A 24,115-nucleotide genomic window follows, 5' to 3' on the forward strand; every position below is an offset into this window, starting at 1 on the left:
TGTGTAAGAGAAGGTTTGTCATGTCATTGTGTCTTAGAGGCTTAAATTTTCACTAGTTATTCCAATGTGACTGCATGTTAAATCCCAAAATACATGGAAAAAGATTAAAAAGAAAAAGATTACAGGATGAATTACAGGTTGTTAGCCATGCTCACATTCAAACTCTACACTCAGCTTTAAATGCATCTGCATTTATATAGATACATGATTCTTTTTAGAATTGATAATGATTATTAGCAGCTAATATTGTACTAATATTTGTAATTGATATACATTTATACAAGAAAAGTGAATTTTTTTAATGTTTAAATTTAGAATAACCATTTTCTGCTACTTTGTAATTCTACTCCTCTACTGTTGTAGGCAGCTATTGTACTTTCACTACATTATTTTGATACATTTGGCATCAAATATTATACTTTATTTAGTACTGTTCATTGTAACAGCAAAATAATTCAGTGTTTTTAATGAGTGAGAGTGAGTGTCTTTATGAACCTGTCATAATACTGAAAGATCAATAAAGTAAACTAAACTAGTTTATTACTTTGCAGATTCAGATTACTTATAAAAAATATTAATCAATTATTACTAATGCTTTTAATGTTTTATTATACATTAAACTACCTAGCAGTAGTAGTTACATAGTACTGTTGATGGGTCATTGGCTCTGATGCAGCTACCTCTATCTGTAGTCTCACTCAAAGTAAAGTTTTCAATTGAGATTCATTTGATAGTAATCAAATTTTTTACTTAAAAAAAAGATTCTGATAATTGTAATTGTAAAAATATTTAATATCAGAGTTGATCACCTGTTGACTTCTAGAAATTATTTATCAAATATCCCCCAAAACAGGGAGAGTAGCAGAATTCAGACAAAATATTCCAGTACATTAGTGAGGAGCTGATGAAGGTGCAGGTTGGAAATTCGGTGGAATAACAGATGTGATGCAAGACTTCTTTAATAATTTGTAGTTATGGAAAACAACAGTTCAATTTATTTGACACTTTCTCAGCATTAAGATTAAGGACTGAGGATTTTCCCTCAAAGCAAGTCAGTGAACTGAGATAAGCAGCCATAACACAAGAGATACCAGAGTAAATGAATATTTGTTGCAGTATTTTTGTTTGCTGAGAACAGTTTGTATAGATGGACAACTTGATAAGACTCTCCTTGAGGAAAAAAGACATTGACGCAATGTATTTAAAGCATTTTATTAAATGTAGAGCAATGGGTACAGAAACTGTCAAATTTTAGCTTTCCCTTGATTATTTGCATGTCATAAATAAAGTACTATTTATTCATTTAAAACACTATATAACATGTTTTTACATCAGGAAATTGGACATAGGCACAGAAGAACATTTTCAAAAACTTAATCCTTGACACTTCTATACAACAGTTTGTCTATATTTTAGGAGAACTGTATGATAAACTTCAGGAACTGATAGGCTTCTTGGGTTTTTACAGTGTTTCTCCTGCAGCAAAACAAAGCCCATAATTCCTTTTTTATGTTTTTTGTATTATGGATTGTATATGGACTCTATAAAAGATGCTATAAAAATAGACTGCTATTGTTTTATATCAGCAAGAATATATGGGGAAAAGAAGCTATGAAAAATAAGAATAATATGTTTTACATTGTAAACCCAAAACAAGTTCTGTCATGTCTCAAGGCCAACACTTAAGAATTAATTGCAAACTCTTGTACAAAACAACCCTCAACATTTCAAGTTTATAATTTAATGAAAAACACATAAAAAAACAAAAAAAACCAAAAAAAAAACATTTAAATAATCTTTTTGACTTGACTGTAAGTCCATAACCAAACAAAATTGAGATAATTATACATTAACAATCTTTGTACATGTACTATGGTCTGATAAAAGTTCCAAATACAATTATTGATGTGGAAGAACAAAGATTACTCCTTCATTTTACTTAAATGTGACATAAATCATCTCCATGACCTGAAACAGTGCCATGATTTGAGAGGGTCTGAGTCTTCACTCAGAGTCCTGACCTGAGTTCATCTTATAAAAAACAAACATGAACCTGGCCTTTATGCTGACATGATGGATGGGTTGTGGCAGTTTCCCTGAGCTCCAGTTCAATGAGCCTTTTCAGCTTGGTTGTTAGGGCGGTTATTTAAGAGGGTGGAGTTTAATAGTTGTATAGAAAGTGTGAGGTCCAAACATTCCATTCACAACAACATTCCTGCACAACAGGTTATGATTGTCAGATGTGTTGTGTAAGTACACAGAGCTGCATTCAGTTGATGATAGTTAAACTAATTCAGATTTGTACAGTTGCAAAAATGATATTCATGCATAGACCAGGTGCTTTGGGCTGGCAATGGCGCAGATACAGATACAAATACTATTAAAAATAAATTATAATGAATTACAAACATAAATTCAGTAAAACTCACAGTTGCAGGGTTTACTTGACCAACAGAATCAATAGCTATTCAGTCACAAACACCTGAGGGCTGTACTATGAAGTGAGATTAATGGGTTAGCGAGCTATGTTGAGTCTAAAGCCAGGGTTTTCAGTGTCACAAAGGTGGCTCTCTTTTAACCTGGCTAGATCACCATGGTAACTGATGCTGAACTCATAACCTGGTCGGGAGCAGGTTATGTTCAGAGTTTCATCGGCTTTAAAAAGGGTCTTTAGCCAATTCTTTTCCCAACAGAACAGTGTTTGCTTCAGATCATACTAACACTTTAAATTTACACAATGTATCATCCACACACTCAAAGAATGGCGATGCAATTACAGATCATTTTAAATACTATTACTATTTACTATTTAAAGTCCACTGTGAATTGCTGATGTTGCAGGTCAGAACTCTGATAATTGATTAGTCTATCAATTAATCAGTCTTCAGTTACATTCATTTTATATTGATTTGGTGAAAACCTTAAGTGATGAGCATGTCTCTGTCATCATGGGACAGTGTCAGACCGACAGCATCATGTTTGAAGTTTAATGTGCAGTTGCCATCTTAGAAATATACGGCAGCATTAAGATCACATTCAGTCCATCAGTAATTTTCTGTCAGCATTCTTCTCTTCCTGCCTTATCTGCAGCAAACAGTGTTGTTTTTTGCTGTAATATATTTTCCACAGCTCTTCATTATAACAACTTGTTCATCTTGACTGAAGTGGGCATGTTGTGATCACTTCAGTTTGTGCAGAAGAAGAGTGAAATGACACATCAGACGCCCCTATTTACAGTATATGAGTGTGTGAAAAAGAAAGCCTGAGTTAAGAGATAAAGTTGATAACCACTGTGGTGATACCTGTTATGTCTGACTCAAGGTTTAGGTTTTGTTGAGCAGCTAATGCAAAGAAAGTCTGGCTGTGTTGAGCTTCCTTCATAGTACAGCCCTCAGGACACAGCATACAAAACAAACAAAACATTCTGTCTGCTATTTAGGCATATAATGTATCTGATATATATTGAGGCACATATTAAAACACATGTTTAGCATATTCTGAATGTAAGAAATGTATTTGAACAGCAACAAACAAACACTATACTGACATTTTGAATATATTTTTGATACACCTAAATATATTACAATATAATATAATATCAAGACATCGCTGTTGTTTTTCTCTCCCATTTTTCACAAGTTTAAGTAAAAAATCTCAGACTTTATCTGTTCACATAAAAGGCTTATTTCTCTCAAATTTTGTTTGCAAACATTTTAACAGGTTTAGGCATGAGGAGTGATTGGTTAGGGTTGGGGTAAGAATATCACTGTAAGCCAATCAGAGGCAGAGCAGGGCAAAAAAAAAATGTTATCTGTATACCTAAAAATAAAATGAATGAAAATAGTCATAGTTCAGTGCTTAATTAGTCTTTTATCAAGATAAAGCTGCACATTTTAGTGTCCTTTTATTGTGACCAATCCAAGACACAGCTGTGCAGTAATCCTGCTTTCTGATCAGCATCTCGCTGGATGTCACACCTGTCAGCTGGATGAATTATCTTGGCAAAGGAGAGGAGCTCATTAACACAGATTTTAAACAAATTTGTGAATGAAATTTGAGAGAAATAAATATAGAAGTCTGACATCTTTTACATCAACTCATGAAAAATGGGAGCAAAAACAAAAGTATTGTTGCTTATGTTTGAAGCTATTTTTCATGATGGGATGACTGAACCTTGGAATGCATGAACCAGTATTGTAGGGTGCTGTTGTGGTTTTACCTGATACTGTGACATTTAAAGTCTAGTATGAGGAAAAACTGCACAGCCGCAGTGTCACAAACATGTAGACGAAAAGATGACATACAGAAAAATAGAACTGAACCTGAAAAAAACAGGTTTCAGATAAAAAGCAGATAAAATCTACTGTAACCCCAACCCCTTGCTGTCAACGTTTGAGGAGGCTGTGTCTGTGCATAGTTACATTGGTATAAAAAACAAAAAAAGCAACAAAACATAATAAGCAAAAAAAAAACAAAAACTACAGTATAAAGCAAAAGGCTGTAATCATTTTGTTATAATTTCATACAGTAGTATACCATGTTACTACTTCCTGAAAGAACTTAATTCATATGGACTTTGTAACAATTTTATGAATGCTGTATAAATAATGTTACTAGGTAGTTTAATGTGGGTTTGGTTGCAGAATACCAGTACTGACTGTGTTCACCTCCTGCAGGTATCATTCTTCCTTTATGTTTTTGTGTGAAAGAGAAAGCTGAACATTGAACTTCATGCCAGACTGTCCACGGTCAGGGGACCACATCTAAATATCCCTGATTTTTAATAGAAGTTTGGAAGAAGAAGTGGGGAAGGAATGTGTCATAAATCTGCTCTGCCCTTGACTAAGATGACCTGATTCAATCCCTGGTGACAATGTGAGCTCTGCAGAGGAGTAAAAACAATTTCCAAAGACCCTCCTGTTTTTTTTTTTAGGTCTACACAGTCTACCTGACTTTCAACTGCTCCTTCCAAACCTCATACACCCTCCAGCAAAGACAAACACTGTTTAAGATAAGAACATCCTGTCTTTGTGCTGTAATATTTAGGCCATTATTTCAAAGGTGCCCTGTGGAGTTTCTTGTAAAAGAACAAATCTATTTAATGATCATTCAGTGTTACTTAACAAAATCCATTGTGTGCATATTTAAAGTCTCACAGATTTGTTTCCTTCTTCATAAATCATTCATAAGTCAATCTTCAAAATATTCTGAACGCTGCACTGTTTACATCCATGTTGCTGGTGTATTACTTCAGTTTTTGACAGTACTACAACCTGTAGGTCAGTGAAATGGTGTGAAACTACAGGAATATGTACCATGTATGCGCAAGTGTGTCCTTGTGCTGGCAAGCAGTTTAATGAGCCACTCTCTTACACACAAAGAAATTAGTTTGTTGAGCTTTGACTGGCACAATTCCACATAAAACTCAATGAAACAAACTCCAGGAGGAAGTTTTGATGTAAATCTCACATGGCATTCACTGCAGAAAACAGTTTTCTTTAGCTTGAACTTTGCTCCCATTCATCACTCTGTTGGGGTATTTACCAAGCTATAGTAACAGGTTAAATCTACGTCAGTACTGTTGTTGCCTTCAGCAAATACAGACTGAGGACAAACTTTATAAAGTACTTCATCAAAGTGACACGTCCACTATAGGCCTGCCAGGCTGTAAAGAAAATACACCACAGCCTCAAACCCAGAGCCTGAGCAGATTTGTTTCAAAATGAGATCCTCCACGTTAAAAACATGACCTGTGTTTTAATGAAATAACTGACCAAACTTGAAGTTTCAGTTTCAGTAGCAAGAAGATTGTGGATCAATGGTCTAATGGTGCTCTCTGAAAGAACAAGACATACTTAAAATTGTACAGTTGTCACGTTAAAAAGTGGCTAGCATGAAAACATTCTGAACATTTGTACAGTAAAGGCATCACCAAAGGCACTGCAGATACATTAAGGCTGTAAAATGGGGAGTAAACAAATCCTACTGTTGATTGTCTGCTTAATCGAAACATGGCTAGCCATTATTAGCTCACATCCATTTAACCATCAGTGTTCACTTACTGCTTTATGGCTTTGTAGATAGGACCAACTGTTCCCCTGATTGCCACTGTTATTACAGAGGCATTATGGGCTACTATCAGTTACAGTGCATTCATGTTCAGGCACAGTATGCTGATGTCTTAGAAAATTCAAATTTTAAGAAGAGCATGCAGGATTCAGTGATTTCTGTTGTAGAAAATTTACCACACATTTAAGAGGAAGACCTTTCATGTTATTATTTGTGAAGCCACAAACTAAACTGACACTTCATAGATTCTGGGCTTCCACTTAAAATTAGTATTAACCTTTCAATTCACCAAATTTTTCAGGACTGCAATTTATGAACAAAGGCTACATGGCAGAATTATATTTAATTGAATTAATTCTGCATTTTCACTATTATAGGGATATTAAAGGGGAAGGGGAATCAAAAAATGTGCCACCATCTTTTTAAGAATGTACAGTGTAGGGTTGTGTCGGTATGCGATACCTTTAACAAATCAAATGAAATAACCTCACAGCCAATCACCATAAGCCTTATTCATTTACTGTGATGTGTGATTTGCATACTACCACCTGTTATTCACATGGGGGGCACCGAATGAAGTAGAAAAGGTATCAAATGAAGTACTTTATTGGTAGTGGTATCACTTTAAGGGGTCATAATTTCTTAAATGATACCCAGCTGTGTCATACAGTACAGTTGAAAAAAAAAAAGGAACTACGCTGTGTTTGTACCTCTATACCAGATGTAAATGTTGTTTATGATGATTCACTTCGCTTTTTCTCTTAATACTTTTTACTTTTCATTTTCTATCAAAAGACCTAAAACAAGCTTTCAACATTTTAACAGTCAAAAAGTATTAAATTATGAAGGATAGATGCAGGATAGTTACATTAAGGAAGGACTTCAGCAATCCAGGGCTGTGTTGAATGCTTCAAAGCTTTGTTTGTTACCATGGTATTCAAACCGCACATATAAACTTGTCAAAACAAGTTTGGATACTTGTGTTTGGTCAATCATATCTCTCGTCTCACTGTATTATTAGCATTGTATCTTATATCACTGGAAAGTCTGTTCAGTTCCCTTTACAATGATGTTCCATTTGTAAGGATCCTGCATTTGTAGGATGAGCAACACAGCTGATTATGTGGGTGGGTCTCAAGTGAAATGTGTCAAATTCCCCTGCAAATGTCAAACAGTGTATTCTCCTGTTTGTATTTACTCTACTCTGGGGGATTGACTGATCGAACTTTCCATCAGGGAAAAGAACAGGGAAAAGAAAAAGACATATTGGTAATTTTACACTTTATTCATTGAACAAACAGTCGGGAGCGTCAGTAGAGGGTGGAGGAACCACACAGCCACAACAGCCTGGCTCCTCATGCTGGTCACCAGCTGACCACCACCCGTGGGATGACCACGAATAAAGCAAAAAATTACCAATAAGTCTTGTTTGTTCCTTTTTACTGATAGAGTTCAATCAGCTGATCCCCCAACACAGGTCAAAACTATAGAGTACCAGCAGGAGAATACTATTTGAAATTGGCAGGAAATTTGGCACATTTCGGTTGGGACCCACCCACATAATCAGCTGTGCTGCTCATCCCACTAATGCAGGATCCTTACAAATTGGAAAGGGGAAATTAACAGACTTTGATTGACCAAATTTCCAAACTTTTTTTTGATGAGTTTATGTATAAATCTTTGAAAGCTTTGAAAACAATGGATACATGCTGATGAAGCCTCAAAGTTCTGAAAAAGCTATTTGGCTACAGCATTCACTGTGGCATTACAAGGCACATTGGTAACAATGGACATTTCTTTTGTGAGATGTAAACTGTATTCATGTAAACATAGATATTTGGACAGATTATCTTTTTAGCATTTGCTGTCACAATCTCCGTTAGGAACTGAGGGGCTCTGGACAGAGTGGACAGCATCTGCAATTGTGAAGAATATGATTTTGTTCTCTCCTCCATCACCTTTTTTTTCAGAGTAGTATCCCCCTCTTTCTAGATCGTCCAGTACTGAGGCACTACACTGGGCTAGAACAACCTTGATCCCCAGTTCTCCGTAATCTTTGCGGACCTCTTTCAGAGCATTTACTCCAGCTGTATCCAGAAACAAGATGGCACTGCAGTCAAGCACCAAGCTGTGTAAGCTACGGCAGGATTTCATCAAGGTTACAGTCACACCAGTTTCAACCTCCACATCTTGACCTGTAGGCTTCATCTCCCCTGACTTCATATTTGGGACTCCTGTGACCTCTCCCTGCTGTTTGTTCCTCTTCCTGAACTTAATACGGCGGCTTTTCTCTTCCACAGGATCAAGCCCAACGCACTTATAGAGAGACTTTTTGAACAAGCTTTGGTTGGCATAGTAGACTGGAGCCTCATATCTGAAAACAGCCACTCCAGGATGTGTTCGCAGGCCACAGTATGACAACAGGTCCTCATAATGCTCCCTGGTTGTAGCCCGGCCGAGCTCCAGGACCTGGGCTTTCTGTGTCCGGCCCAGGACGCAGAAGGCAGACACCAAAACCCCCACGAGAAGACCCAGCTCTGTGTTGACCAGTGCTGAGGTTGCCATGGTAATCACCCAGATGGAGGCATCAACACGGTTTGCACGCCACATACCGGGAATGTCTGTGAACTTTCGTAAAGCTCCACGGAGGTTAACCACAATGATGACGGCTAATACACATCTGGGCAAAGGGACAACAGGAAAAGGTGAAGGTTAGGATGTTTCTTGGTGGCACTGATGGAAGAAAACAATTAGTTCTCCAAAGAATGAAAGCTTTTTTTTATCTTTAAGAAAACATGACAAGTCTTTACATTTACTGTATAAAATATTAACTCAATTAGTATTTTTAATTTGGTGTGAAGTGTCCCTTTACAGGTTTTAAATGGCCAGTGTAATCTTTTGTCATTCAAACTGTTTTTCATCTTAGATTTTTCTAAGGAACAAAGGTCAAGATATTGAGAGAAATGAATAAAATCAGCTTGAGAGAACAAAAGGTTATACAAATACAGAAAGAGGGGAGGATAACAGATAAGAAACAAAACAATCTGGGCTCAGAATATGTGTGACACCACTGATGAAGACATTTCATATGATCAGTGAAGCAGTGAGTGTATCTGTCTATAGGTGTGTGTGAAGATAAAACAACAGCATTGAAACAAATCAATACTATGAGCTGCAGTCACAATTAACAGAGTGTGGTCAAGGCTCACACAAGACTCAAAGCATCTCCCAACAGATGCAAAGTGTTGTTCATTTCTCTAGTTGGCAATTAACTCATTTTGTATTGATTCATATTTCTGCTCTTTTGTCCTCCTCAGTCCGTAATAATTTGTATCTTCACTGAAATCAGCTTCTGTAGAGCGTCAGCATTTACCCTGAACTGTGACTATAGGTTATCTGTATTTGTTTAAGATTATCCTTGCAGCCAGTTTTCATGGTGAACAAGATAAGAACTGGAGGCACTCAGATATACTAAAAGGAAAACCCTGAAATGGATCAGGCTTTATTAGTTGGGGCTGCAGCCCCATCAGAAGGCAGCCCCTCTCGCTGTACGTTGTAAGTGCATACGCCCTGTTGGTGTTTATATCAGCAAAGTCAGACAAATGACAGTAGGGCTGAAATGATTCTTTGAGTAACTTGAGAAATTTGATTACTAAAGTGCCTCGAGTGTTTTGTATGGAGTGTTATTCAAAAACACATTTGGAATATCACCTTAAAGACTTTTTTAGCATATTTGTATTATCATATTGGCATTATTAAACAAAAAAATCTCAATTTAATGAATGAACTGAAGTCTTAATTTCTTAGCATTTTTTCCAATACCCCCCCCCCCCCTCCCTGCCATTCTCATTGCTGGTGCTGATTGGCCGTGGAGGGCCACATACCAGGAAGTACAAACAGGAACATTGGAGAGAAACTGAACTTCAAACCACAGCGATTCAGTCAGAAGCTACTGAAGAGCTGACCACATGGTGACTTTTGAAAATGTCTTCGTTCTCCTGCACAGTTATGAGTTGAGTCTTGCAACACAAGCTTGTTTAAGAGGGAGAAGCAAGCTAGCTAGCTTGCTTTGGCTAGGGTGCTTTGGGGTCTGTCTGTCTTAGGTTATATTAATAATTATTCTTGTCTTCACCACATGTAGGACTGGACAGGCATGGATTTATATTGCTACTTAACTGTCTGGCAGAGGCATAAGGCTTTAATTCAAGTTTGAAAAATGTATTGACCTGGGTATAAAAATTGAACTTAATATGTTTGCCCAGAACCAAAATGTGCATGACTCTCAATTCTATGTGGCTGGCAATGTACACTCTATAATAAGGATTCTCCTCAACATGTATTTTACAGATTAGAGATAAATACTGCATCTGGTGTGAGAATCCTACTTTGGCCACTAAGAACAGCCTGACTGTTTTAAGAGTGAAATTACTGTGGTGAGTCAAGCAGGCATGACTGCCCTGATCAGCTTTTGCAGACATACGTACTATTGTTAGGAAAGGTTTACAGCTTGGAGGTCCAAGATATTCTAGGATTCCTTGTTGCCAGTTACTCTGTATTTCCTATATGAGGATCTCCTGAATGTGTGGCTTATCTGCTTTTTCTTATACAATCACAAAATGGGAGTGATAATATAGGTTTCATGTCTTATGATGATTTCAACTGTAACAGTTACAAGTGAACATTTTAGCAATTTATAAATAACACTATCAAGAGGCTGACTTTAGTTCATCATTCTGTTTGACCCTGAGCAGGCCATCATCTCAGCAGTAAGACTGAAATGATTAACTCACAAGAGGAATCATTAAATTGATTACTAATTAAGATTTTGGTGTGCTTACTTTTGAAGAGAATAGAAGAGTGGTGCAATGACAAGCAGGACCAGCAGCAGGACCAGAGCACTGACCAGCCCAGACACCTGAGTCTGGCACCCTGTGGACTCCTTGACAAGGGTCTTGGTCAGCGCAGCGCTGGTGGTAAAGCAGCGGAAGAATGATGGCAGGATGTTGCAGAAGCCGATGGCGTACATCTCCTGGTTAGCGTCCACTGTGTAGCCGTGCTTCTTGGCAAACATCTCTGACAGTGAGACAGTGATGGCGAATCCCACGATGGCAATGGAGAAAGCATCAACGGCCACATTGGGAATCAGTGACCACATGGGCAGCTGGGGAGGCAGGAAGCCTGTGGGGATGTCACCAGCCACGTCCGACCTGTACTCAGTGTTGAAGTGGCCGAAGTGAGAAGCCAGTGTTGCAATTATCACCACAAAGAGCTCAAAGGGAATTGGAGCCTGGGTAAGGAAAAGAACAAAAGACATAACACACAATACTTGGATGAAGTCAAATTTAGAGCCACTAGATATTTTCCTAAATTTGTCACCACCAGTGAGGAAACACACATAAAACATGTAACACGTAAAATTTCATCCTGTGTTCTTTTTAGGGCATCCTGGGCTCAGACTTGGCTTGACTTTTAGCTTAACATCCCACAGCTTTGTCTGACCTTGTCAGTTGTAGCTGCACAAGTATGCCTCAACTGTCATTTGCCAGTCTCAAGTCAACTCTCAGCTCTGCTTTGGCTGTTTATTTTTAACTGATCTTTGACCATTACACAGTACTACTATATTTAGCATACAAATGTTGGCATTAACCTCTAATTATAGCTGGTGAGCAGGCTGATGTACCTGAGGCTGAACTACCTCAAGGCACATGTAAAGATATCCTCAAGTATTTTATATAATGTTATCTCAATCGCACTCTCCACTTTGGTAGAATAGAACACTTGACTTGTTGCTGGCACTACTTAAAAAACGATTTATTTCACATCCCCAGCCACCAGCACCATCTTGCTAACATATCTAAAACATGTCTCGAAGACATTTAAAAAAACTGAAAATACTTTTCAAATATTTATATATATATATATATATATACATTGTATTTGTGACCATAAGATGAATGGAAACGGAATCTTTTATTACAATTTGATCAGTGAGTAGGGTTGTCATAATAACTGCAATTGTGAAATACCACGCTATTGACAAGCCAACCACAGGGAGTGGTGTGCAACCGCAATGCTGTGTTTTTTCTTTTTTTTTCATGACTTAAGTGTGTTTGAAAAAAATCAATACATGGGTACAGGTCAGGTTCAGGTCAAGAATACATCAATACCAGCTGTCTCTGACCTGACTTCAAACTTGGAAGATTTAAGTTTGGCCATGTTTTGTGTTGTTCTAGTGTTTATTTTGTAGCCTGTAACCTGCTGAACTTGATGTTAGCATGTGTGGACTAATGTTGTAATACTGAGAAACAGTCAAGACAAAATATGTGAGCATTCAGCCTCATTTGAAGCAAAATAACGAGAGCTGCTTTTTCCTCACTGGTGTATATGTTGCTGGTGTATATAAATTTACTTGACAGACATGCCCTGATGGCAATATAGCACGGAAAAGAAATGGTCAAACGGCAGGAATTCATTTACAGTGTTGTGTAACTGTAAGCGTTGCCTGCTGGGCAGTGGGGTAGGTCCACAGATGTTAATGCACCGAGTAACTTAATTTATCATAAAGGAAATAAGCCTGTCACTCTGAAATACAATACATCAGGGTCTGCAATGCCCCATCAGTGATATAACCAGGGCCTGTAATAACACAACATCTGGTAGTATTGAATGATTTCCAGGCGCCACTAAAATAAGGGAAACAAACAAGAGAAAACAGATTTTAGAAGACAAAAAATAGTTGCATGAATTATTTGATTTTTTTTTATAAATTTATTTTTTTTACTGAATTTAATGACTATTCAAATACTTGGAAATCATGACCCATCCTCAGAATGTACAATACTAAAAACTCTGTGGCCAGGATGCAACTAAATGACAATTGATTTTCTTCCCTGTGAATGTAAAAGCTTTTAACATGCAAAACTTATCTGTTTACCTTTAGCTTGGCTTTGAAGCGATCATTGAGCTCCTTGGTGGGTATCAGTATCAGCAAACACACCAAACTGGTCACCAGGTCACAAATATTTGTGTTTCCCAGGTTTGCAAACACACTGTACCAAGTCTTAAACAAAGTGAACCAGCCCTGTGGCCTGGGGATCTTCAGGCCCAGGAGGTACTTGAACTGTGAAGTGAGGATGGTCAGGGAGGCTCCTGTAGCGAAGCCGCTGAGGAGGGAGTCAGAGAGATAGACCGAGACAAAGCCTACCTGGAAGAGGCCCATTAGTACCTGAGAGAAAGAGATAAGCATCAGGCAGTTTTGATATTCAAATGAACCCCACTAGTTTGCCTGCATGGAGAGGAACAGAATCATTTGCTTGCACTAAAATTTGATCATTTGTGTCTTCTCACTTACCTGGTAAACTCCAGCAGTAAAAGTAACTGTAGCTCCCACTGTGATGGCATAGCAGCTTCTGTCACACTCCACCCCAAAACTGTTATTCCCCTGGCCAGCCAGCAGGGCATCACTATTGTTGCTACTGATGCCACTGCTTTCTGTGAGGTATCCTGCCAAAGCTAGCTCTCTATCCACAACCTGACCCACCAGCAGGCAAAGCACCCCAAAAATCCCCACCGAGATGTGTCTGGAAGTGCCTAATATGGCATAGATGATGGAGGAGAAGAATGACGTATAGAGACCATATATGGGCTCCTGACTGGCCAGTAAGGAGTAGGCTATGGATTGGGGAACCAATAGGATTCCAACAATGAGTCCGGACATGACATCGCCCAGCAGCCATTCCCTGAGCTGGTAGCGTGGCAGCCATGTCAGAATGGGGGCAAAGCCCAGTATTTTGGATTTAGCTTTCTGTGGGGTGCAGGAGCAGTGTTTCTTGAGACAATGTGACACAACAGATTTACAGTTTTTGGTTTCTTTTTCCACTCGCTCCAGAATGAGAGGCTGCTGCTGGAAGCTCTCGTCTCCATTTTCTGCTATAGGACAGCAGTTGTCATTACTGTGAGTCATGATCGAGCCCTTATCTGTAGTGATTAGAAGAAAAGAAAAGTTAGTTTAGCAACTAATTGCAACAGGAAAATGACTTGAACAAAAAACATGTATATGCCAACTCATGAATGTTTTAGCCATCTAAAAATAAATCAGTATCAACTTTAGTGTACATTATGGAGTTGGGTATTGGGTGCCAGGACCAAGTGCAAAAAATAATTAATTGAACAGTTCTCAATAGATATTTTTTGTTTCCCAGAAGTTAGATATACAGACAGAACTTGTGCTGGACTATGAACCCACCATAATGTAATGAGACAGTCTGCAACTGCACAAGGGGGTCAAAGTTGGCTAACATATCATGTCCTTAGTTTAGAGATATTTCAGCCTCACAACACAGAAAAGACACACAGAAGCAAGACAGCAATTGTTAATGTGTTATGGTTTTGGTATTAGCAGATATTAGTATAATTAATGCCTAATTGATTGAAATTGCAAAGTGCGGTATTAAAATAGAAGCTGCAATTTTTGATAAAGGTAAAAAAAACAAAAAGAAACCCAAAAACAAATCAGCATTACAGTGAAGTACTGCAGAGATGCCCTCATTTCTGTGTACAGACCTCAACAAATGTCACATCAGGATTTTTTTTTTAATGAAATTGAAAATTGTGATGCAAATATTATAATTCCCACTAACTGTAAATCATATCATATCATTATGCTCTGTCATAATAACCAAAATATAATATAACTTTTGTGACATATTATGCACAACCTACCTACAGTAGATGGTGGACAGTACACACCCAGTTTATAGAAACAGACAGGAATACCAGCATGGAAGCTTAGGAATGTACTGCTGTGGACAAAGGCAGCGTTTTAGCCACCATGAAAAAGCCTACCTAAAAAAAGAAAATCAGTATCAGTTTACATGTACACTATATTTAGAATATTTTCACCATGTTATCTTGCTGCCAGACAGCCTTTTCCAACAGGAAACTGCAGCTGTTACATCCATCTATGTTCTCTTCAAAGCCACCAGACTACAAGGTAAAATAAGTTTTTTTTTCCAAAGGAGTCTGGGGGCTTGGAGAGCACAATATAACAGCTTCAGTTTCCAGTCAGAAAAGCCTATGTAACCAAAAAGGGTAAAAAGGGTGAAAATATTCTTTTTTTATCTATAGGATCTATAGGACAGTTGAAAATTATTTGAAAGGAAAAGGGGTGACAGCACGGGAAAACAACAAGTAGTACAGAGCCGCAGGCAGGAGTGGAACCACCAGGCTGCAGTGAAAAGTCACTAAAGGAGAACTTCTGTATTTTTCAGCTTTGGCTTGATTTCCCAACGTGTATAGGTGTATGTAATTGATGGGGTTGTGAAGTTGGTCCAGTATTGAGGGAGACCAATGCAGCCAAGAAACAAGCTACAATTTGATACTTGGAGACAAATGCACTCCGTCGAACTTTATCCACTATAAGTGCTTGTTTTCGCCGCTGGCTGGCTCACACTGACAGTGTAAATCTCTGACAACAGCATGGAAAGCATTTCTCTTAACTTTCACTTAGGGCTGGGCGGTATACCGGTTCGTACTGAAAACCGGTATTTTTTTTCGTTATGATATGAATTTTTCATATACCGCCATACTGGTGAATAGCCCAAACAACGTCCGGAACGTGCGCGGCGGCTAAGTGTTTCAGCGGGGACCCATTTCACTGCTGCACACCAACACTACAGGCGTGCTGGCTTGAGCGTGTGTGCTAGGGATGTTCCTGGCAACTAATTTCTCTGTTGATTAGATGCAAAATTTAATTTAGACTAGTCACTAAGAAAACACAAGGCAGAATTTATTAATTTATAATGTTAAACACTGTCCGAAAAAATACTGTGTATTAAGAGCCATTTGAAGACGTTAATCACAGTCTACAATCGCCAAATCGTACTTGAAATGCCGCTGAAATGCGCACTACTTCGCGCTGTGCAATACAAACCTTACACGCTTAGGCTTCACCTTTTCAGACTGAAGAGGGTCACAGTGTCTGCAGGTAAAGTACCCAGAGCTAAACGTTAGCTGCCAGCCTGACACACAGTGTGGCTAACATTAACTGCCAGCCTGACACACAGTGTGGCTAACGTTAGCTGCCAGCCTGACACACAGTGTGGCTAACGTTAGCTGCCAGCCTTACACACAGTGTGGCTAATGTTAGCTGCCAGCCTGACACACAGTGTGGCTAACATTAGCAGCTAGTAGTAGCAGCAGCAGCATCATCTCCGCCTGCAGGTTTATGTCTGTGTCTGTGCTTAATGTGGTCACGTTTCTCCAGTCGAGTGAATATATATCAGCTTATTCTGTCACAGTCTACATTCATCTGTCCGACTTCGCTGATGTAAACATCCGGTGTTACCATGGCGATCAGTTCATACGCACTGGGTGAGAGGGGCTGCTGTCTGACAGAGCCGCAGCCCCGACTACTGCCGTGCGGCAACAGATCACTGGCGTCATGCATGAAGTTTCAATATTGACACATATTTCATTTTTTAAATATTTTAAACAACTAGTATTTCTGGTGCCGACTAGCGTGGGTGGGGACGTTTAATTGTCTAGTTGTCCATGTGATGGTAACCATACTTTGAAGGGGTCATGCTTTGCTGTGTCTGGACATGAAAAAAACATGATACAATCCTTATGACAGTAAAATGGGCTATTTAAAGACAATCAACTGCAGTAATTCTGTTCTCAGTAGAAGAAAATATGGGTAAGAACACTGCTGCATGAAAAAAAAAAAATACCGTCAAATACCGTGAAACCGATATGATTTTTAAAAAAAACGTGGTATGAAAATTTTGTCATACTGCCCAGCCCTACTTTCACTTATTCCGGGCTGTGTATAACCAAATCTCGTTTAAGTCTCACAGGATCTCACATGTTGCAGGAAGACAACAGAGAAGATGTGAGTGAGAGCGATCAGGAGCAGAAGGAGTTGTTTTGGAGCACAGAAACACAGATTTGTCTTATCCAAAACAACTTCAGTATTCAGTGGCTGAATATTTTTGACTTCTACAACATGGATGAGACCTGGCTGCACGTATTTATTTGAGCCCTAATGTACAGATGAGGAGTGGATGAGGAGAGACAGAGAGGGACAGTGGGCTGCTGCGCATCAAGCAACACAGCACCGGAGCAAACATACATCCTGTAGACTGTATATACTTTAGAAAGACATGTATACATGCATGTTCTCCTTTAAACTGATATTGATTTAGGTGGCTGAAAAATGTTTTGTTGCTGCTGACCCTGTCCACAGTATATTGCTTAACTTGCTACACTGGTACTCCTGCTGCTTCTCCAAACTGGAGGCGTGTTGACTGTCATCTACTGTAGCTAATACACTGACTTTGGATAAGTACTTCATACAACACCACTGCAAAAAAACACCCCTGAACTATCCCTTTAACATGCTAACAACTTAGTATGATAGCAACCACACATGACACTTCAGAAGCAGTGTGGAGTGATGTGGAGGGTGAGGAGGAGAAGCACTATTAAATGTCAGGTCAGTGGGTGTGGACCAGACTGCATATTTCAGGCATTTTGCTGATGTTGATGTTACATCATAGTACAGATAAGACACTTCCCTTTATTCAAACAATGCAGCTTTTGTTTTTAGTGAGAATAGGCCCTTAGTGGCAATCATATCTACAGAATGAAGGACAAAGTAATAGAGAATCTAAGGAAAATGACAAAGACAACCAACATAATGTTATATGTTATTCCCTCTCAACAGCCTTGACCTGGAACACACGTTAAAAGTCTCACAATAACATCAGCAAACTAACTGATAGAGGGAGCAACTCCTGTGTTCTGTGAAGTAAAATTCCTGTTTCTGTCAAAAGATCCTGGTTTCTTTGAACAGAGTGATATATAAGTGCTTCAGTCCCCTGTTGGTGAGGGAAGGATCCATCTCTGTAGGGATCCTTTCCATAATGTTCTCACAGACTTAGAATAACAATCTGGGACTGTCAGTGGCAACAAAAACAAGCACTTTTAGTGGATATAGCTTACACTGATTACACTGCAACCACTGCAGCCTGCTTCACAGCTGCTGACTACTGGATTGAATCCAAAACATTTTATGCCTATTACTCATTAAGATCCTGAAATTGTCTGCCCATACCAATTCCAGGGCTTTTTTGCTGAACATACATATATATATGTGTGTATATAATTAATTATTATTATTATTCACATTATTATATAAGTATCATTACTAATGACTTATGACCTTGTGGAAGAATTGCTAACCACGTGTCAAAACTGAACTGAAAGTAAGTGAAATGCTGGACAAAGGACTGGTTATGTAACGTAGAAAGTCTGATGCAAAACTGTCACCTTTCAACTCAATCGATCATATTTCCTAGATGCCTTTAACCCTGTAGATTTCCAACCTGTGCTCACAGGAACCCTAGTGTGACTAATGGCGTTTAAAGCGTTCTCAAAATGTAACGTTAATAGGATTACAGTAACGTTAACTTGTTTTGTTTCCACACAGATCTCGTGTGTAGTGGTGGTAATGAGATTAATGGTCATACCTACAGGCTATTTATGTGTTGACTGTTGCTGGGAGGAGTAACATTCACATTTAGACTGTCAGTTTGTCTATCAGGGCTTAAGTCTGATGTTACTAAGTGGTAATATTTAATATAGTTAGTGAAAATCCCGCTGAAATACTTAAGAAAAGTTCAGTCAAACTACCTAACCTGTCCGTTCCATCAGTCCAGGAGTTGCATTACCGGAGCTGTGAATGGGCTCCATTGTAAACAAGCTGTCAACGTGGACACCGGTATAAACTTTCAGCTCACTAAAGTAAATGACCGTGACAATGTGTGCTCTCTAACAGGATAAAAGTCCCGGCTGTTGTTAATGTATGCAATAACTGACCTGAGCTCGAGTCAGTCGCGGTTTACGAAGTTAATCTTCGGCTGTGTTCAGTCAGTCGACTGTCATTCCGCCTCAAATTCATTTTACACTGCTCCGTGCGTGATGACGTATGATGTAGCGTATCATGGCGTCACAGGACCTGCTGGAACAAAGATGTTCTGTGTGGAAAGATAATTACACTGTGGGCGAGCAAGACATCACCGAATAAAAATACATTCACGTTACTTCAAAGAGTATGGAAACCCATTTCCGCCACTGAAACAAAACATATCGTCATGGTAAATCTTAATTATGGGATGAACAAGTCCAGATTATGACTTTTTATCTCATAATTTCTACATTTTATCTCATAATTATGACTTTTTATCTCATAATTTTGATTTTTTTTTTTTATCCCACAATTTTGACTTTTTTGTCCGAATTTCGACTTTTTTATCCCATAATTCTGACTTTTTGTCTCACAATTTTGACTTTTTCTCCTCCAAGAGTAGCCGTCTGCACGGAAGATGGCGGACAAGGTCGCCGCCATATCTCTACTCCATACTGGAAGTCACAACCGGAAGTTTGCTTCATACTGCATAATTTAATAGTTAATCTACTCCAAGTCTTTTCACGACTTTATACAGTATGTAAAACTAAGATGTTAGCACATATCATTCACGCTAGAGCTGAAAAATAACAATCACCTTCACATTAGCATGGTTAATTGTAATTTATGTTGAGTGTTGAAAAGGACTGTATTTCCCAGATATTATGCAGGATCTGTTTTTTAACCTTTATCAGCGAATTTACAAAACATATTGCAACGATATTTAAGATATAATGTCAACAATAATAACAATAAACGGTCAATAAATAAATAAAACAATGTATACATTAAGGAAAATAGTGATAAAATGCAGTTTATAGCAAAAGAAGTTACTTTTTTTTGGATTCACACACACGGTTGTTATAGTAAATTATCACACAACTTTGTTCAGTGACAGCATTCTAAAGTAAGTTATTTCTGTATAACAGACTGGTGCTGTAAAGAATAGACTGTTGCTATGGACACAGTTCTGATTATAGATTCTGAAGGAGCAATAACATTTTTAAATTAATATTGTGAGTCAAATGATTGATTTTTGTGTGTAAGTAACCGTGCAGTAAGCAACATAATGGACATGTGGGGGCTTATTTCACATTATTACACAGTTTTGTTAAACACTCAATTCTGACTGATGAATTACCGCATTCTAATGTTCTGAATAGCAGACTGTTCCTATGAAAAATAGACTGTTGCTGTGGACACAGTTCTGATCATAGACTCTGGAGGAGCAATAAAATCTTTTTTAAGTTAATATTTTATTTATTAAAAAATTAAAATTATTTATTCATTTATTTATTTATTTATTATTTATTTATCGAAAGCAGCTGGGTAACAAGCAGGATTATGTACAGTGAATGGGTCATAATAGTGAAATAACCCCCTTTAGTCAGAGTTTATTTCACCATAATGACCTGTTCACTATACATTATTCCTTGCAGAACAATGAGGTTTACTTCAGAAATATGAGAATCTTTATACTGTAACTTGCTGCCACAAGCTTGGCAGAAACACACACACACACACACACACACACACACACACACACAAACACACACGCACAGTCTCTTCACAAACATTCTTGAAAACCTCTAAAGCCTTTTAAACCAACACCTGGAAGTAGTACAGGGTAGATTTCTCATAATTATTCCTCATATATATGTAATTCATCATTTAACAACACATTATTGTGCAAGCTGTAATCCTGTTTCTGCTATTCACAACCCCCCCCCCCAAAAAAAAAAAAACGTTAGGGCAAATTCTATATACGGTAAATTGATTTAATATTTCATTTAGGAGTATTGCTTTATTGGATAAATAAAGCAGTCTCACTGTCAGAGTGAGTCTGGTGGTGTGGCTGTGGATACTTCTGTATCTCTTGCCAGGCAACAGCACGATAAACAGGCAGAACTTACTCAAGTAGTCTCAAAACTCATCTAATGTCTTTTATGTTGTTTTGTCTTATTACATCTTTTTGTCTTGTCATTTTTTTTGGCTTGTTGCTTCTTTTATGTATTTTTTTTGTCTTTTTACATCTTTTTTGTCTTTTTACATCTTTTTTATCATTACATCTTTTGTTTTTTGTCTTGTAATGTTATATTTTTGTCTTTTTTCATCTTGTTACATTTTTTGTCATTTTTGTCTGATGACATCTTTTATATCCTTTTTCTTCTTGTTACATCTTTTATATTGTTTTAATTTGGTATACATCTCTTATGTCTTTTCTATCTTGCTACATCTTTTGTCATTTTAGTTTGTCATTTTTATTTTATTACCTCTTTTTTTTGTCATGTTATGTCTTTTTGTCTTATGTCTTTTAATCTTGTTTCCATCTTGTTATGTCTGTCATTCATTATATGCGCTGTTGGATACACCAAGGAATCATCTTTTCTATGTGTTATGGTCCCGTCCATTTTGGTTGAAATCACACATCTTAAGAAATGCAGACATTTCTGAGTCTTCTTTACCATAGTGATGATGTGTAATATTCATGACGGGTTCTCTGTGATGTTGATTCCCAGGAACTGAAAACTGTCCTCCTGCTCCACCTCAGGTCCACTGATGTAAACAGGGGTGTGTGTCTTTGCCGCCTTTTCCCTAAGTCTAATAAGCCAATCACTCATGTTGGAGTTGGGGTAGCCACTGATTGTGAGTGCTCTTTTTGCTTTGAACCGAACCTCATTGATTGACTCCATATAAGTGAAAGCAGCTATAGTTCTGAAAAGGTTTATTTTGTTATCACCTGTTACTGATTGTTATTCTCCGTCTCAGATTATTGAGACAGGGTGTGAGGGTGCCTGATGTCTGTGATTCATCACCAGAGGGGTGTTGATATATGATACAATATGAGCAATAGGAGGCATAAATGAGAGTAATACTATGTATCTGTTATGACGTCCCAGCAATACTGAGAGAGTGTCAAAAAGGGAGTGTTGCTGAGTCTGGGTTACCCTCACAGTCATGCTGTGGTCCTTTTTGTCATGAGCAGCAAGGTTGAATTACAACACTCATGTTTCTTGTAATTGGTAACTTAACGCCCCCAAAAGAAACCCGCATTCCAAAGAAGTTGAGACATCGAGTAAAATGTAAATAAAATCAAAATATGGTAATATCAGAAAACTTTTCAATCTATTTCCAATCAAATACTGTATAAAGACAATATATTTAATATTCAAACTGAAGAGCTATTATTCTTTGTAAATCTGCTATCCTTCTAAGTTTGGTGCCTGCAGCATATCACAAAAAAGCTTTGATGAGGCCATGTTTGCCAGTGTGATTCATCACCTTTTTTATTTTAACAGTACTCAGTCAGCATTCCAGAACTGAGGACATTAATTGTTGAAGTTTGAAAGTGAAATTCTTTCTCATTCTTGCTTGATATACGACTTCAGCTGCTCAACAGTCTCTGTTGTTGTATTTTGTGCTTCATAATGCACCACACATTTTCAATGGGAGACAGGTCTGGACTGCAGGCAGGCCAGTCTAGTATCTGAACTTTTTTACTATGAAGACATGCTATTGGAACATGTACACAATGTGTCTTGGCATTGTCTTGCTGAAATAAACAAACAAACTAAGGCAGTATCCTTGTAGTATCCTTTATACCAGTGTTTCTCAACCTTGGTCCTCAGGGCCCACTGCCCTGCATGTTTTAGATGTTTCTCTGTTCAAACACACTTGATTCACATGATCAGCTCGTCATCAAGCTTCTGCAGAAGCCTAATAACAACCTGGGCCCTGTTTCCCAGAGCCTTCATAGCACTACATGCGTCGTAAGTTGTATCTTAAGGTCTCCCTTAAGCTTACAGGCTGTTTACCAACTCTGGGAAACAGCCCAGGAGACCTTAAAATAAAACTTGTGACACATGTAGTGCTATGAAGGCTCTGGGAAACTGGGCCCTGATCATTTGAATTAGGTGTGTTGGAGCAGGGAAACATCTAAAACATGCAGGGCAGTGAGCTCTGAGGACCAGGGTTAAGAAACACTGGTTTATACAATGATGTGGGTTTTTAATGCAGTTAATGCAGTGCTGCCTGAGGGGTCAAATGTCACAGACATTCAATGTTGGTTTTCAGCTTTTCCTCTTACATGTAGAGATTTCTCTGGATTCTCTGAATGTAATCACTTACTGGGGCCATCAGGGACAACTTGATTTCTTGAGTGACGGTCAGGGGTAAACCTTCATTGGTGAGTACTTTACTACCCTAGTGTTTTGCCCACTCACCTTCCTAGTTACCCTAATTACCAGACACAGGACTGGACCTGCATTTATTTTGACATTGACCTCGCCAATGGGACTGAAACTTGGGGTGGATTTTGCGTTGAGGTACCTGTTAGAAAAATATGCGCACTTGTGACTGATATATTGCCGATGATTAGTGTTTCAGTTCAATAGGCTATAAGCCATGAGGACTGGCTTTCTTAACACTGCAGAAGAACCCAGAACTGCTGAGGGTGTCTTATAGTGAGACAGATAAATCAATCCCAGGTTGTGTCATTAAACATTGGAGGGTGTCGTAATCCCTGTGTTGTAATTGGATACAGGCTTATGTCCACACATGACCACTTAAAACCATCCTGGTAATCCCTTTTCTTTTCACAGACACCTGCAGAGTTGGGTAGTAGGACAGAGGGATTATATACACTTTGCTGGAGACAATACAAGGACTTAAACAGGTAGGACGGCTTGTTTTATAAAACTAATGTATTGGATCTGTGATATTAGTTGTACATTTTGTTATCATAAATGTATTAATTTATATGGGGTGTAATTTGGACAGGGTCCAGAGGGGATTGATAATCACAGTAGTAGTTCAACAAAAATGCACCCACATTTATTACAAGTAAAATGTTGGCCATATTGTAATTATAATAAGGTCAAATAGAGTCAAAAGCATAGATATTGAGCAACAGATAAAACAATATTTTACAGTCTTAAAATGCTCATGTATGATGAGGGAAATGCTGATGGAGCTATGAAAGCTACAGTATATGTTAAGGACAAGCTCTTTATTAAATGGTGTTGTGTACAGGGCTCAACACTGACTTTAAAAGTGATTGCCAGGCATCATCTTTTTGTT

The 24,115-nt window shown here is 38.2% G+C and overlaps 2 protein-coding genes across 2 annotated transcripts in view; one reads left to right on the forward strand and one right to left on the reverse strand.

Moving 5' to 3' along the window:
* Positions 1–7,318: 7,318 nt before the first annotated feature.
* On the reverse strand, positions 7,319–19,055 carry slc26a2 (solute carrier family 26 member 2). Its single transcript, XM_084719826.1, has 5 exons — positions 18,949–19,055; positions 13,421–14,046; positions 13,004–13,294; positions 10,908–11,356; positions 7,319–8,749 (listed from the first exon to the last, which is right to left on the reverse strand). Exons 2-5 carry the CDS (start codon positions 14,030–14,032, stop codon positions 7,924–7,926), a joined length of 2,178 nt encoding a protein of 725 aa, XP_084575952.1. The 5' UTR covers positions 14,033–14,046; positions 18,949–19,055; the 3' UTR covers positions 7,319–7,923.
* A 4,514-nt stretch (positions 19,056–23,569) lies between these two features.
* pde6a (phosphodiesterase 6A, cGMP-specific, rod, alpha) overlaps positions 23,570–24,115 on the forward strand; it is a 78,242-nt gene continuing 77,696 nt past the window's right edge. The window contains exon 1 of the mRNA XM_084719827.1: positions 23,570–23,711. The gene's annotated coding sequence lies outside the window, so the exon portion shown is untranslated. The remainder of the gene's footprint in view (positions 23,712–24,115) is intronic.

The sequence above is a fragment of the Lutjanus erythropterus genome, chromosome 5 (genome assembly GCF_056507025.1).
Source record: "Lutjanus erythropterus isolate fLutEry1 chromosome 5, fLutEry1.hap2, whole genome shotgun sequence".
In the NCBI taxonomy this organism is placed as follows: domain Eukaryota; kingdom Metazoa; phylum Chordata; class Actinopteri; order Lutjaniformes; family Lutjanidae; genus Lutjanus; species Lutjanus erythropterus.

Coding starts and splice junctions, on each gene's coding strand:
- slc26a2 (XM_084719826.1), bottom strand. CDS start 14,032: ATGACTCACAGTAATGACAACTGCTGTCCTATAGCAGAAAATGGAGAC. Junction 13,295..13,420: donor TTACTGCTGGAGTTTACCAG/GTAAGTGAGAAG, acceptor TCTTTCTCTCAG/GTACTAATGGGCCTCTTCCA. Junction 8,750..10,907: donor CTCTTCTATTCTCTTCAAAA/GTAAGCACACCA, acceptor CCCTTTGCCCAG/ATGTGTATTAGCCGTCATCA.